The sequence below is a fragment of the Gymnodraco acuticeps genome, unplaced genomic scaffold, assembly GCF_902827175.1.
Source record: "Gymnodraco acuticeps unplaced genomic scaffold, fGymAcu1.1, whole genome shotgun sequence".
Lineage (NCBI taxonomy): Eukaryota > Metazoa > Chordata > Actinopteri > Perciformes > Bathydraconidae > Gymnodraco > Gymnodraco acuticeps.
This window is the reverse complement of record NW_022992347.1, coordinates 74443-93291: the sequence shown is the minus strand read 5'-3', so window position 1 is coordinate 93291 and position 18849 is coordinate 74443. Positions and strand designations below refer to the sequence as shown.

The window sequence follows — 18849 nt, the reverse complement described above, 5'->3', positions numbered from 1 at the left end:
ACACACACACACACACACACACACACACACACACACACACACACACACACACACACACACTGATAACAGAACCTGAGGTAATCTGGACCTGCAGACCAACACGCAGCACTTCATGGCTCAGAGGGTTTGAGTTTTTTCAGTATGATTGAACACAGTAGCACTCAACAAACATGGCTTTACGTTCAAAGGTCCGTTTACTGAAAGATTTGATCCAAACAAAGCGAAACATTTTACATATATTTCCTGAGATATTTAAATCAAGATCAAATTGTCAAGCCAAGATGGCAACCTATCCAAATATCAGTCAATGTAGAAAACAAAACATTGGGGGAATTTACAGGACATGTCAATCCCTAAAATTGCACCTAGTTTAGATTCATAGAAGGGGTGCCGTATTGAGTCCTGAAACCCCAAAATGAATCAGCATTTCACCATCAGCATTTCACCATCAGCATTTCACCATCAGCATTTCACCACTAATGATCAGGGTGGATGTGCGAGTGTGAAGAGATGTGTTTTGAGGCGTGATTTGAAAATGGGGAGAGAGTCAGTGTTGCGGATGTCAGGTGGGAGGGAGTTCCAGAGGCGGGGTGCAGAGCGGCTGAAGGCTCTAGACCCCATGGTGGTTAAACGGAAGGGGGGTGCAGTGAGGCTGAGGGAAGCAGAAGATCTGAGTGTGCGGATGGGTGTGTTGATGTGCAGGAGGTCGGAGAGGTACAGAGGAGTGAGGTTAGGCCATCCATAACCTCACTATTATTATTATTACTTCCTGTCCCCTCGTCTATAAATCAATGGTTTTCTGAATGTGTTTTTGGCTGTTATCCTGAAATAAGGTCTGTGGTGAACACAAGCTGAAGAGATTTTAACCGTTTAGTTCAATGAAATTAAATGTGTTCGCATCGTAAATGTTTGTTTGCCACAGATATAATTTTCTGCAATTTTCCAAAATCAAATTGAAGAAATCCCACTGGCTTTTTGTCAAGAAGCCTTTGGGATGCTAACGGCCCGTCCACACGGCGGCGTGCGTTGAAGCTTCAACGGTTCTGCCCATTCACTTTGAATGGGGTGACGTCAGCAATGCTCAACTTTTGAAGCTTCGACGGAAGCGTCAGCCAATCAAATCATATGCGAGTACAATCTCTAGCCAATCGAACCGCGTGCTTGTGTGTCCGGAGCGGGAGATTCATTTGATTGGTTGTTAGTCGAGTTTCAGACACGCCCACCGGCAAGCTTCAACGCACGCTGCCGTGTGGACGCTGCGTAACAATAATACTTTTTCCCTGCCCCATTAGATTACCCCAAACATATCATACAATAGCCAATAAAACATGTCATTGTTACGAGGAAGGTCATGTTTTTGGTATCGTTGGTTTGTCTGACAGCACGATTACAGAAATACCACCGGGCCGACTTTCACGAAACTTGGCAAAATAATGACCTATACAAAATTAAAGTATGAATAGTATTACGGAAGACATCCAATTTACAGGGCAGACACACTCATTATTTTGCAGTGTTGTTATCATTGCAAGATAAAGCCTGGGATTGCAAAAGTCTGCACTCTGGTTTGTTTGCAGAATCATTTCGTTTTTTGCAGCCTGGTGCTAGACCTAGTACCTGTCCACAGTATTAACCCAGTTTAAGACATCATGACATTTGAAAACCATATTAAGTCTCAGGACTGAAGAGAATAAGAGCAAGACCAATGAGAGCTTCTTTCGTAAAATGTAGAGATAATTTAACGTTGCACAGATATGTTTCTTAGCTGAATAAACAGCACATTCATGCAAAGATTAAGATTGAGTTCAAGTCCTGTAAAGTGCACTTTAGTGATACGTTACTGTAGAATATTCCTCTTTATTAAAGCTGGGAGTTTCACTTAATGTTTATTTTGTCTGTTTCCCAGGAATGTATAGGTCTGGTCATGGAGATGCATATCTCAGTTGGAGGCACTAAATCAAATAAGCAGAAGGTCCACGCGGCACAGTGAACGAAGGATTAACGGATCTGAGTCTGAGGTTGGACTCCTGCTTCTGCTCAAATATGCAAAGAATTGAAAAGTGAAGCAAAGTATTGTCGCACCAAGTATAATGTGGCAGCTCAAAAGCATCAAAATCACATTAAGACACGTGGAAAAGTAATAAATAGAGGCCTGAATGAATGTCTGTATAAGGGGTGATGTCAAAATGTTACCGAAATCACAATATGGACTATTGTAGTGTACTGTTAGTATGTGTTTAAGTGTTAAAATGTGTTGAAATACACATTTTATAAAGTTTAGTAGAGCTGCAGTGATATCCCGGCCCACAAGTTACATCCGATATTCCATATTATATAAATATACCTAAGAAAACACGTTTGTTTGGAACACATTCTCTTAAAAATTTGAATTTGAATATATTTTTCAATGGTAATGAGAAAAACGGTGCAAAATGATGAAACCCATCGTATTTCTTACTGAGCGACCTGGATGCTAGCACTGTTGGCATGGTTACCTGTTAGCACGTTTACCGGTTAGCACGGTTATACCTGTGGGCACGGTTACCTGTGGGCATGGTTACCGGTTAGCACGGTTACCTGTATATGACTCCGTGCCGGTGCAGGAACATCAGAGCGGACGTGACCTCGGCGGCGTAGAAACGAGATCTGGCCTCGTCGAACTTCCTCGATCTCTGGATCTGAAACATCAGGTCGCCTCCGTTCACGTATTCCATCACGAAGAACAGGCGGTCCTGCAGAGAGGAGGGGGAGACACATGTGAGAAATGAACACATTCTGCTCTTTTCCAGATTCATATTGGTATGTAGTGTCTCTACTTTAAAGAGTCCTCTCCTCTGATGTTCAGGTGTGGTGTATATCAGTATGTAGTGTCTCTACTTTAAAGAGTCCTCTCCTGCTGATGTTCAGGTGTATATCAGTATGTAGTGTCTCTACTTTAAAGAGTCCTCTCCTGCTGATGTTCAGGTGTATATCAGTATGTAGTGTCTCTACTTTAAAGAGTCCTCTCCTGCTGATGTTCAGGTGTATATCAGTATGTAGAGTCTCTACTTTAAAGAGTCCTCTCCTGCTGATGTTCAGGTGTATATCAGTATGTAGTGTCTCTACTTTAAAGAGTCCTCTCCTGCTGATGTTCAGGTGTATATCAGTATGTAGTGTCTCTACTTTAAAGAGTCCTCTCCTGCTGATGTTCAGGTGTATATCAGTATGTAGTGTCTCTACTTTAAAGAGTCCTCTCCTGCTGATGTTCAGGTGTATATCAGTATGCAGTGTCTCTACTTTAAAGAGTCCTCTCCTGCTGATGTTCAGGTGTATATCAGTATGTAGTGTCTCTACTTTAAAGAGTCCTCTCTTGCTGATGTTCAGGTGTATATCAGTATGTAGTATCTCTACTTTAAAGAGTCCTCTCCTGCTGATGTTCAGGTGTATATCAGTATGTAGTGTCTCTACTTTAAAGAGTCCTCTCCTGCTGATGTTCAGGTGTATATCAGTATGTAGTGTCTCTACTTTAAAGAGTCCTCTCCTGCTGATGTTCAGGTGTATATCAGTATGTAGTGTTTCTACTTTAAAGAGTCCTCTCCTGCTGATGTTCAGGTGTATATCAGTATGGAGTGTCTCTACTTTAAAGAGTCCTCTCCTGCTGATGTTCAGGTGTATATCAGTATGTAGTGTCTCTACTTTAAAGAGTCCTCTCCTGCTGATGTTCAGGTGTATATCAGTATGTAGTATCTCTACTTTAAAGAGTCCTCTCCTGCTGATGTTCAGGTGTATATCAGTATGTAGTGTCTCTACTTTAAAGAGTCCTCTCCTGCTGATGTTCAGGTGTATATCAGTATGGAGTGTCTCTACTTTAAAGAGTCCTCTCCTGCTGATGTTCAGGTGTATATCAGTATGTAGTGTCTCTACTTTAAAGAGTCCTCTCCTGCTGATGTTCAGGTGTATATCAGTATGTAGTGTCTCTACTTTAAAGAGTCCTCTCCTGCTGATGTTCAGGTGTATATCAGTATGTAGTGTCTCTACATGTCTCCATGCTTTAATGTTCAAAAAGCTCTTTATTCTTCTCATACTGCCTGTGCTTAAGCACCTCTTTTCACCCTCTGTCTGAAACCAGAGCCCAGTCTGCTCTGATTAGTAAGCTGGCCGGCTCTGTTGTGATTGGTCAACCGATTAGAGATGTACCACCTCTTAACACGTACAATGTGTTGGAGCGCGAGCCAATAGGAGCGTCAGTGTTCCATAGTGATGTCACTATGTTCGGGAACTACATAGCACACTGCAGGAGAAAGGGAACACCCCAAACAGCATGATAAGGCCTCTTTAATGACAGAGTTTAGCTCTAGTCTAAACCACAACAGGAGATAATAAATCATTAACCTCTCAATATATCAAAGAGACAAATTGTTAAATAAATATTTACATTACAAGTTTCAGTTTGGAAATATTCTATAACAAAAAAATCGATGGAAATATTAGGAAGTCTTTACTTGAAATTGTAAAACATGTTTATAGTAAATTGTGATTTTCTATAAAACAAAATCAAAAAATGTCAAACCTTATTGATAAATCCCGAAGCTGAATCATATCAAAACTATTCCTGTGAAATCTGTCAGATTTTTGGAAAAACTTAATTGACACTCATTGAAGTGTATCTTGAGTTTTGTACTACGTTATGAATGATGTAAGATAATGGTGTCAATATAGAGATTCCACATTTTAAGTGTGTATTTTAAAACATAAAACCCTCAGGATGTTATGTCCCACAGACTGCCCTCTGGGTAGAAAACACACAGAATACACAGCTCTGCGGCACACTATGATTGTCCCAACTTCCTGTGAAACACATACACACACACACACACACACACACACACACACACACCACACACACACACACACACACACACACACACCCACACACACACACACACACACACACACACACACACACACACACACACACACACACACACACACACACACTTTATACCGCGCCCTCCGGACTCTATTCTCTTGGTATTAAAAATTGGCTCCGGGGGAAAATAGCCCCCTTCCTGAATTCCAGCTCTCTTTCTTCATATAGGAAATAAGACAGAGCGAGTGTGTGTGTGTGTGGTGTGTGTGTGTGTGTGTGTGTGTGGTGTGTGTGTGTGTATGTGTGTGTGTGTGTGTGTGTGTGTCTGTGTGTGTGTTATAAACAGCTCCCTATTTAAGAAGCCAGGAGCATGCCCTTGGAGCCATTGTATGCACCTTTCTCACAAGCATTCACTCTCAACATCTACTACCTCAGTCTGTTTTCTTCCCAGTCACATTTACACTCAAGCTGTCAAATGTATATAATATATAATACAATCATCCAGTATCTTTAAGAGGGTAATATTTCTGTAATCCTGATCATAATTCATGCTTTTTCTCTGAGGAAATCAACCAAGGTAAGGCTAGTTTAACCCAAAGTGCTTTACAACAATTACAATACACATTAAAAGCATTACTTAAACACAAATACATAATCACTGCACCACTGCATTAAAGTGAGGATCCTCTGTCTGTAAGGTGACGTGAGACCACAGCAGTGTCTAGCTTTTAATCTGCTCTACATGTATCGACACGTTGCTCCTTATTGATTGTTTCACCTGAATTGATCAGCTGGAGGCCAGAGAGGCTAAATGCAGACTGGCTGCAGTCGAATAGTCCAAAAGTCAGCTCCTATCGTCTATCCCTATATTATATTCCTATCGTCTATCCCTTGACCTCTGAGTGAAAGGTCACAGGGTTAAGGGATAGTGGATAGGAGAATTCAAAAGGACTTAGGAGAAGAGACCGCGGTACTTTAGAGAATCAACTGCACTTTCGCTATCCGACGTGTTTCTGATGCGCCAGCGGACGTCCTGAATGTGCGTCTGCTGCTGTGGGGTAAACTATGGAGACTACAGTTCTCTATACAGCGGACTACAACATGGATGTTCAATAAGAACGAGGGACTCCTGTGAACTCATCTAGAGACTCTGTGCTCTGACGCTGCTGCTTTATGCTTTATGAACGTGGACAACAGAGAAACAGATTCTTCAGGACCAAAGCTGGAATTGAAACAAAAAAGGAAAGTGAAACTTCTGCTCGTCCCCCTCTCCCTCCGGTCCACATTAATACAAATGATCCCAATACGTATGATTGATGAAGATCTTAAATCAATACAGATGTATTTATTATAAACGTTAGTCCTTAACATCTATCACTGTGTATATCACCATTCAAACATCTTTTAAAAGTTGAACAAACCCCACAGCTCAGTAAAGACTGTGAGATGTTGACTTTATTTGATCATTTCAGTAAAAACTAACGTTCATATTTCTCTCTTTTGATTATAATACTGATGAACGTTCAGAACAAAGCACTTTGGCAACTTACCACATACGTTTAGCTTAATAAGCACCGTAACTTTCATGATATCATTTCTCCGTCATAATCGGTTGTTTCCGTGAACGGCCGACTGTTGAGTGATGGCAAATGCTGCGGCTGCAATGCATTGTGGGGCAGCATTTTCTCCTCTCCTCTCGGTGAGGGAGGTCCAGTGGTTCCTAAGCTAAAGGAGGTTATAAAGGAAGCTTTGAAACCTCCTTTCCTTTCATTTAGAGAATTGGAACGGCACTTATCATGGCTGCCACTGAGGGACTTCCGGGTCATTTCACTCGGTGAGGAAGGTTCCTGAGCTAAATGGACTATTGGAATGCAGCCTCTGTGTTTCTAAAGCTGACCTGAGGCTCTTTATTTCCTCTCTTTCCCTCGTTTGAAAGGGCCGGCTTAAATAAGTGGCCACAAATCCACCTCTCTCTCTCTCTCTCTCTCTCTCTCTCTCTCTCTCTCTCTCTCTCTCTCTCTCTCTCTCTCTCTCTCTCTCTCTCTCTCTCTCTCTCTCTCTCTCTCTCTCTCTCTCTCTCTCTCTCTCTCTCTCTCTCAAATACTTTAAACAGGATGTCGAAATAGTTTGTTTAAATGTACCCAGAGTCCCGGCTGATCCCACCCAATCAAACATGAATAAACATTTCCTGAGTGTAATTACAAATGTACAGATACTGGCACACCAACACACACACACACACACACACACACACACACACACACACACACACACACACACACCACACACACACACACACACACACACACACACACACACACACACACACACACACACACACACACACACACACACACACACACACACACACACACACACACACACACTCCAATGTTCTATAGGTACACACCCATATGATCCCGGAGATCAACAAAAACGTCCTGATGGTTATCTCACCATTGTGTGTGTGCAGGAGTGTGTGTGTGTGTGTGTGTGTGTGTGTGATCTCTATGCCACCCTGCTGTATTATTTTAAGTGCATGTCTCAACTTGCATCTTATGTAACCCAAAAAGCCATTAACTCGTGCTTTCCCTTTCTTTGTTGTCCAACACAAGCAAGGATGAAAACAAAGGTAAGAAATATATATCTAAATGTGTCTGCTGAATTCCCTTTATAACTTACAAGTGAAGGGAGCACCAGTTGAATAACTGGCTGCAGTATCTAAAGTGAAAGAGCATGTTTTCTATGGAAGAGGATCATTTACATTTGCTGAACACAAGAGAAAACAACAACAACAACAACAACACAAAGAAAAGGACGGAGGTAAAGTCATATACACATCTATTACATTGCTGACATGAACCACGCTGTATTGGTAGCTAAATGAACACAATGTACTACATATACAAAGTACACATGTGTGTCATACTGTATGTTAGTGTACAGTGGTATCTTGTTATCATGTCTCCCTGAAAGTGAGACACAGGTTATATAAATCTACTTAAAAGTGATTCACATGCAATCTGTAAGAAGAAATCTGAAATCTCGCTGACATGCCGTCATGATTCTGCAGTAAACACATTCATCAAAATCAGTCGAAGCCGGGAACACAAAACAACAAGTGGGGTTTGAACTTTTGTACTAGTACAAAAGCAAAAAAAAAGGTGAATTAGTGCCTTATTTTTCTCAGAAGATTAGGAGCCATTAGCGTTTGGCTGCGAGTCATTACCACACAGTGAAGATCTGAGATTTCATTCAACTTTGGTTTGTGCTGAGTCTAATCAAACGGTATTGCTCCTCTTGTACATACTGCTGTAATAACTGTCCTGATATGTGAATCAGTGTTTGAGAGTTACACATGTATTTGGTGGACTGTAGCTTTAAGAGGAGGGCAGCTCTATCTCTTTTCTCTCTGATGATGGCAGCAGGAAATGATTGTAATTGGGGAACAGAGTGTATTGTGAGTGTGTGGTGTGTGTGTGTGTGTGTGTGTGTGTGTGTGTGTGTGTGTGTGTGTGTGTGTGTGTGTGTGTGTGTGTGTGTGTGTGTGTGTGTGTGTGTGTGTGTGGCCCTGGAACCAGATCAAGAATGCTTGTCCTTATAAAAAACAAAAAAACAGTGCAGGTAAATGAAGCTGGTGTCTCACACTGAGCAGCAATCGCTCTGTATATGAAGCTGTATGTTTTACAGAATGTGCAAAAGGAAAAACTTCCTTTATTTTGCTTATGAGAGAATGAATGACCGCCACTCGTTACAAGGCTACATACTAAAGAAACCAAAGACTTGACTCATGTATTTAGAAAATGATTTAAGTAATTTAAAATGGATCGTGTGTAAGTCCAAAGTTTGCTGCTCTCCACAAATATAAAAATGTATATTAAAAAGTATTCCACAGTGTTTTCTGATGGAGAAAACTAATGTCTGATGTCCACAGCTGACGTTAAATTGATCGGACTTCTTGCTGCGGATTGATATGACTTCCCTGATCCTCCTTAGCAATGGTTTGTTCTCCTTAGCAACGTTGTGTTCTCCTTAGCAACGTTGTGTTCTCCTTAGCAACGGTCTGTTCTCCTTAGCAACGGTCTGTTCTCCTTAGCAACGGGTATCGAGTATACCTGCTGCAAAGCCACTATTTCAAGTATACTACATCATCGAGTGTCGCAGAATGCTGGGCATTTAACATGCATTTAAACAGTCCTTTGGTGCCACTCGATGACGTAGTATACTTGAAATAGTGGCTCTGCAGCATGTGTACTCGACATTGAGAAACGGCCTGAGTATATCCAGAAAGTGAAAACCCTTCTCACACACAATCTCCTGTTTTTAAGCTACATGTGTGAAAGGGAAACTCTGGACTTCTTCAGAAAAGACAGCAGCGGTACATCAAGCACAAGGTAGTGTAGAAGTGCAGCTAATGCAGCTAATGCATGTGGTTACTGCAGAAAAAAGGTTTTAGTAAGCAAACAAATGAGTGTGGGTGTTCAATGTTCAGTATATGTGTGTGTACGTGTGTTTGTGTGTGCATGTGTGTATATGCCTGAATAACATCCCAAGAAACCACCAATCAGGGTAGTTTTGTAAAGAGAAACTCACTTCACTGCCACATACTTGGGCTTCACAATGCGCATGTGCCTACACTGTGTGTGTGTGTGTGTGTGTGTTAAATGTGCCCTCTCTGTCGTTCTTCATGATTTCTGACGCTTGTTAAGAGTGTTCAGTGAGCGGCTTGTCCTCCCACAGAATATCTTCTTACTCTTCGTTCCCATAAAAACCAATGAGCAAAACACTCAAATTTCCTCCGTCAAAGAAATAAAGAAAGAAAACCAGAGTAAGTGAGTCGTTTGTCCTGATCAGTTTAATGAGAAACACATTGCCAGGAAGGTCAGGGAAGCCATGATCAAGTGAAGTGTGTGTGTGTGTGTGTGTGTGATTATGACAGTAAAACAAGAATACAGTTTAAACGGGGAGTGTTTTGTAAAATATCCATAAAGAAAAAGAAAATCTGTGTACAGTTCTGTTTCATATGGTGTTGAGAGGTGAATCCATAGATCTCTTAATTTTGCTCTCAAATGCACCAGATTGATGAATTTAACTTGAATTGAACCCCCCCCCCCCCCCATAAAATATCCCGTTACCTGTGCTTACACCTATATGCCTTTTTATATGCTGTGAGCTGATTGTCAAGCCTTCATTGTAGTCGCGGGTACACTGTGTATGTGCGTATTCCACTGGAGCGCCCGGTACATTAATGGGAAACCCTAGTTTGTACATTTGTAACACTGTACACATGAACGTTTCTTTTTTCGGTTCACCCAAAACAAAATCTCACTCCAAATTGAACTCAAGGGTTGGCAGCCCTGTGTTAAGTATACTTAACATTAGCCAGGTTCACTAGTTAGCTTGTTAAGTAGATAGCTAACGTTAGCTAGCTAGTAAGATTGATAGATAGCAAACGTTTGGTAGTTAGCTTGTTGAGTAGATAGCTAACGTTGGCTAGTAAGATTGATAGATAGATAGATAGATAGCTCACGTTTGTTAGTTAGGTTGTTAAGTAGATAGCTAACGTTAGCCAGTGAGATTGATAGACCTCACGTTCGCTAGTTAGCTTGTTATTCACTGAATAATTTGTTTTTTATGTTAACTTGTGTTTCTAAATGTCAACACTGTGGACCTTTGTCTCCCCTTCTGGCAGTGAGAGTTATTAAAACCTGTCAATTAAAAATGTGCTTTAGTCTGCAGTCAGACCGTACGGTGTGCTTCTTTGAAAGTTTGTCAAAGAAGAGCCATCAACACAAATAGACAAACAAACCTGAAGAGCTTAAAGGCTTTTTCTGCACCACTGAAAACACATATTAAATGTCCCATGTGTGTTAATGCTACACAGGATCCATGGTGCTCTGAAAGGGGGAGTAGCACCTCTGCTTTCTGTCAGCTGTCATTTGATTTCTGTTTCTCTAGCCGTCTGTCTTCCTCTGTCCACACATCTGTCTTCCTGTCTCAGCACTAAAGAACAAAGCAGCATTAATGCACCAGTCTTGTGTCTGCTTCCTTTGATGTTCACCAATTACAGATCCATTAAAAATACCTCCTCTCTCATCTGTCCTGTCAAAACCTCTCCTCTTCTTCCTCACCTTTTATCATTGTCATCATCATCATCCCTGACAAGCCGACCCTGTTTTTCCTTGATTGATTGCATCTAAATAAGAATAATTCCTAATTTGTGTTATGTTAAAGTTTGTGGGTTAACTTTACATGTATAGTGTTAGTGATAATCCAGTAAACCAGGAGATAGCAGCGTAATGCCTAACTGTGTTGAAGTGTGGGGCAACACATACAGTATATTAGTAATTTAAAACCTTTATTTATTTGACAGAAAAAGGCAGTGAGAATTAGTCATAATGCACATCCACTAGAACACACAAATACTATTAATTGAATGCAAACTGCAGGGTCTAGGGATCAAACCACTGACCCTCAAATTAGTAGAAAGCCATTAAACCCCTGCCCTGTGTATACCCAAATGCAAGTGTTTATTATTAACTTGTTATCTATTTATGTGATTCCTTGAGCTCATGTAGTTTGAATAATAATTAGCTTATTTTTTCCATGTTGGACTTCGACTTAAAGTGGACCTATCGTGCTATTTTTATAGCATAGGTCTCAGATATATAAAATATATAAAAAACATGTCTTTGAAGTGTTTTGCTCAAAATACCAAACAGATCATTCTAGCCATGCCTCATATCCCTCTATTTCACTTCCTGTTTCAAAAGTGCTGATTGGGGTATAAAGCTTTAAAGAGGAGGGGTCTGAGCTCATGCGGGACCCGGCAGCTACCGTCTAAACTAAATGCTGCCGTGATGAAACGCCATATCATGGATTATCAAGGATTCTCTCTGAAACAGTTTGGAGCTCAAAGGCTTTCTCTCTTGCCGGTTATACCACAAGGTGAGTTCCTTGTCTACTTCCTGCTTCTTCACACACATGCTCTCCAGTACAGGTTAGCTCTGAGTGTTAGCGATAATAATGTAAACACCGACCATATGACGTCCAAAACAGTTGGGCGTTGTTTCTGATAGCAACGTTTCTGATTGGGCCGTGGGTCCACATTTCAGATATTACGTCATATCGGACGCAAATCTGGATTAGAGATTTGGGTATGGAGGAAAAGAGAGAGGGTTTTATTTCCTGACGCTGCGTGAGTTCCCTGACACACCGGGGACACATGTTGATGTACAAAAGACATCAGAAAGTGCATTTTGCATGATAGGTCCCCTTTAAAACCTTTATTTATTATACAGAAAAAGGCACTGAGAATTAGTCAGAATTGTTTAAACAAATGTCAGAATTATGACTTTTATCTCAGAACTCAAAAAAGAAATGCACTTTTGACCAGGTCTAAAAAATGAAATCACATATGGCCCTAATCCTTTACCGTAAAGGTCTGTCAGTATTTTCCCAGTCAAAAAGTTATATCTTCAACTTTGATTTGAGAAACCTGCCGACATCGCTAATTACATTTTTACAAACCAAAAAAAGAACGGCTTCAGTGTTTCTCTTGCTAGATATAACATATTATCCTCAATCATGTCTTATCTTTACCTGCTGCCAATAAAAGAGAATCTTATATGACAAAAAAAAGGTTACATACATCTGCTTCTTTCTCCTCTCTCCATTTGCTCGTTCTCCTTCCTGCCTCTGTGTGCCGAGCAGAATGAGGCCGGCGCTACTGTTGTATAATGTTATTTACATTTCTTGGCGGTAATTAGGCCGATAGGGGAACGACTGCGATCCCACAGTCGATTAAGAAGAACAGCAGGGAGGGCGGGGGTAGGACATAGGTCACCCAAAGTACAAAGACTTTAGAGTGTTCTTATAGGATACAGGTAGTTGTAAAAAAAAAGAACAAGTATAACAACCATGTTGCTCACACTGTTGGTGTTCTTTTTCAATAATGACCGCCTCGCTGCACTTTTCCTGCGTACTACATGGCTTGAGACTATAAAACCAATTACTTGACTCACAATTTTGATTTAATAAGGAGAACTGATTAAGTGTTTACATCACGATTCAAGATTCAAGGCTTTTATTGTCATGTGTGCATACTGTAGCTACAGTGTACTTATGACAATGAAAATCTGAGGTCGCAGGCTCCTCGAAAAGTGCAACACAATAAAACAGATAATAGTGCAAGTAAATAAAATAAAATATAATATAAATAGTGTGGAATAGTCTATACACAAGTAATTGGAATATTGACAAGTTCCTGAAGAATAAGAAATACATATTCAAAAAGTATTCCTCTGTGTTTTTTTGATGGATATAAACTGATGTGTGTTGTCCACAGCTGACTTTAAAGTAACCGGAACTTCTTTCTTTTGATATGATTAATATGACTGCACACAGTCCCTCGATCCTCCTTAGCAACAGTCTGCTATCATTAGCAACAGTCTGCTCTCCTTAGCAACAGTTTGCTCTCCTTAGTAACGGTCTGCTCTCCTTAGCAACGGTCTGCTAGCGAGCATTAGCAGACTGCGTAATATTAGAAATTGACAAATCAGCATTGAGTATTATACTAATCCATGAGATAAAAAGACAAAAAAACACTGCAAATGCCTTCGAGACAATCTCTATTTCTGTGTTTTCTGCTCAGCCCTATACATTGTTATGGTCCGGTTAGCGAAAATTAACAACCTCTGTGATGTACTCATTGACCAATCAGAATGGAGCATTCCACTAAGCCGTGTATCGGCCAGTTTTATGTTGTATAACAGTGGTAAACGCAGAAATTCATGATCACGCTAATACGTCATCTTCAATGCGAACCACAAAACCATAACATCAGCCGTTAGCTCTTAGCACTCAGAGCTCACAGCTCCTCATATCTGTTCAGAAACTAGACAGAAGTTAAACAAGTACAAACCACAGACTGCCTGTGTCATGGCGAATACAGTCGCTGCTTTATTTATGTCTGTATAGGCCGTTGTTGTGAGTGTGGACGGAGCATATATAACGTTAGCTTAGCCGATCTCCATTTAGAAAACACGCATTTTAAAAAGGTTTTTCGCCTGCCGTCTGTCTGCAGACTTGTCAATTAATTCATGGTTTTTACTAACCGGTATCAGTATGTTGTTACTTCGGCATCATTTAGAAACGTGTTTTGCAATTAAATCACGGTCAAATATGTTCATCTTGTTGTAGTTGTTGTAGCTCCCTTGCCAGCGATTCTCTCAGACCATTCAGCAGTCGAGAGTGTTTACGTCACTAGTTTAGCGTATTCAGCCCGGTTGTTGGCCCGGTAAGAACCTCGATTTTGGAGGGCCAGAAAAAAGGTGAAAGAGTAGCCCTGAGCCGGAACTACCCCTAGAAAAAAAAACGTGGTACGTGCTGCAGTGGAAACGCGCCATAAGAGAAGTGTGCGTGTGTGTGTGTGAGAGAGAGAGACAGAGATCATATTCCGTAAACAAAATGTAAATGGGGGTTTGTTTACCGTAATCATATTGAGTCTTATGTGTGTGTGTGTGGAAGTGAAAAGGTGGGGGGGGGGGTTACACGGCATATGGAATACACATCACATCCCTGATAACCATCGAAGCCGTTATATAAGAGGCACAATGCCTTTGTTTGGTCCAAGAACACACTCCCAATCAGTGTGTGAGTGTGTGTGTGTGCGTGTCTGTGTGAACTAGCATTACCATCCTTGTGGGGACCTACATCTGTTTACACAGTCACGTGTGGGGACTGGCTTCCCTTATGGGGACAAATTGGAGGTCCCCATGAGGGGGATCATTAATTTTAGGGTGAAGACTTGGTTAGGGTTAGGGTTAGGGTTAGGCATGTGTTGGTTATGGTTAAGGTTAGGATAAGTCTCCAGGAAATGCATGTAAGTCAATGTAATGTCCCCTGAAGTGATGTATACATGGTATGTGTGTGTGTGTGTGTAAAAATGTGATCTGAAAACATTGTCTCTCTCTCACTCTCACCCCCCCCCCCCCCTCTGCACATATTTGTGTGTGTGTTGTTCGGAGGAAAATAACAGGAATAAATAAATTGAACAGGAGACGCCATCATTAGACTCGAGCGGTCTGAGAAAATAAACAAAGCGTCCTGCCCTCACTGTTTGACTCTCACTGAAAAACATCCGTCTGAAGGCTTCTGTGTAACTTTCATAGCGGTCATTATGGGATGCACCCATTTCTCAGCCCTTCATCAACTCCGAATGAGCACAATAACTTCTACTGAGTGTTAAGTCTCTTCAGTTTGCTTTACTGTCACCTATGGATGCAACTCCATTCAACTGTTATTAGAATAAGAGAGAACTCATTTATAGTCACTTCTCAGAGCGAATCAAAACGTCTCATTATGCTAAACAGGATATTAATTTTCGGAAAGCTCTTTTTCTCATACTGCCTGTTACGTTGTTACGTCCAAATATGTAATGCATAAGACAATTGTGCAGTTGTTGATAAGTAGATGAAGAAAGCAGTAACTTAACCTTGTACTAAATTGCACTTTAGATGTCAAATATGCCACTAAACACGTGTTAGAGTAAGAGGACTACAGTGTAAGCTCTTTCTTGTTCTCATACTGCCTGTGCTGCAGCACCTCTTTTCACCCTCTGTCTGAAACCAGAGCCCAGTCTGCTCTGATTGGTTAGCTGGCCGACTCTATTGTGATTAGTCAACCTGCTTAGAGATGTCCCGCCCCTTAGCCTGGTCTGGAACTTTGGGATGTTAGCCTTTGCAGACCATTCACATGCACTAGCACCTAGAGAACACACTCCAGGAGAGGGAACACCCCCAGAAGCAGAATACTGTCGGTTCTCTTGAAATGGACGATATACCTGTTGATGAATTGATGTAATTTGTGTTGTTTTGAGACTGGGAGCAGTTTCCAGAGAGCGTTCTCTAACTCTGAAGGCCTTGAGCTTTATTTCCCTTCTCTTCATTCACACTAATCTCCCCTCCTCGGCTAATTTGTCCCTTCGTACATTAAGAGGACGATGACAGACCGCCACACAAAGAGGAGCTTTAAACGCCCGGCAGCTAATCGGGCGCTTCTTGTTTTGTCTATCGTACGTTACATAAGTGTTCCTGAGGCGTGTGTGTGTGTGTGTGTCTGTGTGTGTCTGTGTGTGTGTGTGTCTGTGTGTACCGTTTCCAGTTTGATGAGTTTCTGAAGCAGCGGGTACACGATGTGCTGAGCGCTGCACAGGTGTGAACACAACAATACTTTGAGGGTTACCTTTGAGAGGAGTAACGGAGGTAACAATAACGTAATAAAGTCTTTAGCTCTTAAATCGTATCTTGCACAGCTAGAAGTAATCCGTATCAAACAAAGAACAGCTATAAAACTCAACATACAAACATATCTAACATAATCCTAATATCTTATTTATCTGTTTATGGTTGAACATTTATCAGCTATAGCTAGTAATATCATTTGGTAATTGCATCTCATATAGTAGTTCTAATCGTAATCAGAAACAGGCAAAGTAGGTTCAGAAATACGAGGAATTTTCTTTGGTGTGTGTGATGCATCCATCCATCTTCTCCCGCTTATCCGTGGTCGGGTCTCTGGGGTATCAGTTCCAGCAGAGAGCCCCAAATGTTCTTTTCCCCTCATCAACCAGCTCTGACTGGGGGATCCCAAGGCGCTCCCAGGCCAGCGAAGAGCTATAATCCCTCCACCTGGTCCTACGTCTAACCCTTGGTCTCTTCCCAGCTGGACGTGCCTGGAACACCTCCCTAGGGAGGCGCCCAGGTGGCATCCTAACTAGGTGCCCGAACCACCTCAACTGGCTCCTTTCGACGCGAAGGAGGAGCGGCTCAACTCCGAGTCCCTCCCTGATGACTGAACTTCCCACCTTATCCCTAAGGGAGACACCAGCCACCCTGCGGAGAAAACCCATCTCGGCCGCTTGTATCCGCGATCTCGTTCTTTGGGTCATGACCCATCCTTCATGACCATAGGTGAGGGTAGGAACGGAAATGGCCCGGTAGACAAAGAGCTTTGCCTTCTGGCTCAGCTCCCTTTTCGTCACAACGGTGCGGTAAAGCGACTGCAGTACCGCTCCCGCTACTCCGATTCTCCGGCCCATCTCACGCTCCATTGTTCCCTCACTTGAGAACAAGATGTGTGTGATTCATACATAAATAAATGTTATTGTAAGACAAGGACCAAAAATAGAAATATAATACAATTATAAAATAGAAAGATGTTTTAAGTTATGACGGAGAAAATCAGAAGATCTGCTGTAACTGTTTCACTGCACGTCGTGTTGCGTATTTTTAAGATAGGTAAAATTTGCAATCCAACATTCAGAGTGGGATTTGGACGTCACTGGGAGAAATGGTTCACAACTTGTAAACTTTGTCTAAAGTGTTTCTACTGATTCACTCCTTTTGCCTTTATAAATGCAAAAGCTAAAGCTATTTAATTGACAGGTAATAATTTATTATGACGAAAAACAAGAATCAAATGGACCAGTAACTGTGGCATATTTGACATTTGAAGGGCAGTGGTGGAAAGTAGCTTTAAAGTACATTTACTCAAGAACTTAAAAAACACTTATTTTCCTTTTTGATTTAATTAGATGTATAGTCTACCGGTCCTACATCTTAGTGTGGAATCAGGTGTGACATGTTTTTCTTCTTCTTCTTATATACTAAAGATTGTTGAGGCCTGAGGATGTTTAATGTTCTGGTGTTTCAGAGGGTAAAGATGTTTTGAACTCCCTGTTATCACTTTTATTCTCTGGTGACCCTTTATATTTATCATGGGACCGAACACACCCTTTTAAATTATAAATACATCATCAATGGAGGCTTTAAAAGTCCGATGGTGCCCTCTGGTGGTTTAAAGCATGTGTGTGTGTGTGTGTGTGTGTGTGTGTGTGTGTGTGTGTGTGTGTGTGTGTGTGTGTGCGTGGCCTAGCATTACTATCCTTGTGGGGACCTACATCTGTTTACACAGTCACGTGTGGGGACTCGCCTCCCTTATGGGGACAAATTGGAGGTCCCCATAAGGGGAATCATTAATTTTAGGGTGAAGACTTGGTTTGGGTTAGGGTAAGGTTTAGGGTTAGGCATGTGTTGGTTCTGGTTAAGGTTAGGATAAGTCTCCAGGAAATGCATGTAAGTTAATGTAATGTCCCCTGAAGTGATGTATACATGGTGTGTGTGTGTGTGTGTGTGTGTGTGTGTGTGTGTGTGTGTGTGTGTGTGTGTGTGTGTGTGTGTGTGTGTGTACCTTGGTCTGGAAGCAGCAGAACAGCTGGGTAAGGCACGGGTGTTTCCGAGCGAGGGCCAGGATGCGTTTCTCCGTCAGAGTGCAGTCCACGTCGTCGTCCTGCAGGATCACGTCTTTCTTCAAGACCTTCACCGCGTAGACCTCATCGCTGCCTTTCAGCTCCGCCAGCATCACCTGAACACACACACACACACACGCTGGTCACAAACATCTGAGGCTGCAGCCACACGGAGTCGAAACGGGTCGTATCCGCTACAGTTCTCTATCTTATACGGTTCGGCCACACGAGGCCGACAGGGAAACGCAAATAACGATAACGGGTCCCAAGGTGGATAGATCTGTGGACGCAACGCTCTGGGGGGCCAAACGGCTCCGTGTCCAGTAGCTACTGCTACTGACCGTGCTGACCACTGACTGAAGGCTTTTTTTATATCGAATTCGGTTCGTTATCGTCTCCGTGTGGCCCCAGCCTGAGAGTATCATCAGAAGGGTGTGTTTGTGGTTCGTTGCTCATGGCTCCATAGGGATCGATCTTCGTTTCTCCAACGACAAAAAAAAAGCTTTGGGACCGTTTTCCAAATGTTTACCAAAACAAAGGAAGTTAGGTCCTCACTAACTCCTTCCTTTTATCCCTCCTGCCCTTCATCCCTCCTTCCCTCAACACCTCCTGCCCTTCATCTCTCCTTCCCTCAACACCTCCTTCCCCTCATCCCTCCTGCCCTTCATCCCTCCTTCCCTCAACACCTCCT

At 41.9% G+C, this 18849-nt stretch overlaps 1 protein-coding gene across 2 annotated transcripts in view; it reads right to left on the bottom strand.

The window, feature by feature from the left end:
- LOC117541597 (protein kinase C epsilon type-like) overlaps window positions 1–18226 on the bottom strand; it is a gene marked incomplete at its 5' end in the record, with an annotated part of 50598 nt that extends 32372 nt beyond the window's left edge. For both annotated transcript variants that reach the window (XM_034208810.1, XM_034208811.1), the window contains 2 exon segments: window positions 2578–2732; window positions 18101–18226. In XM_034208810.1, coding sequence (XP_034064701.1) covers window positions 2578–2732; window positions 18101–18226 — 281 coding nt within the window.
- Window positions 18227–18849: the final 623 nt, after the last annotated feature.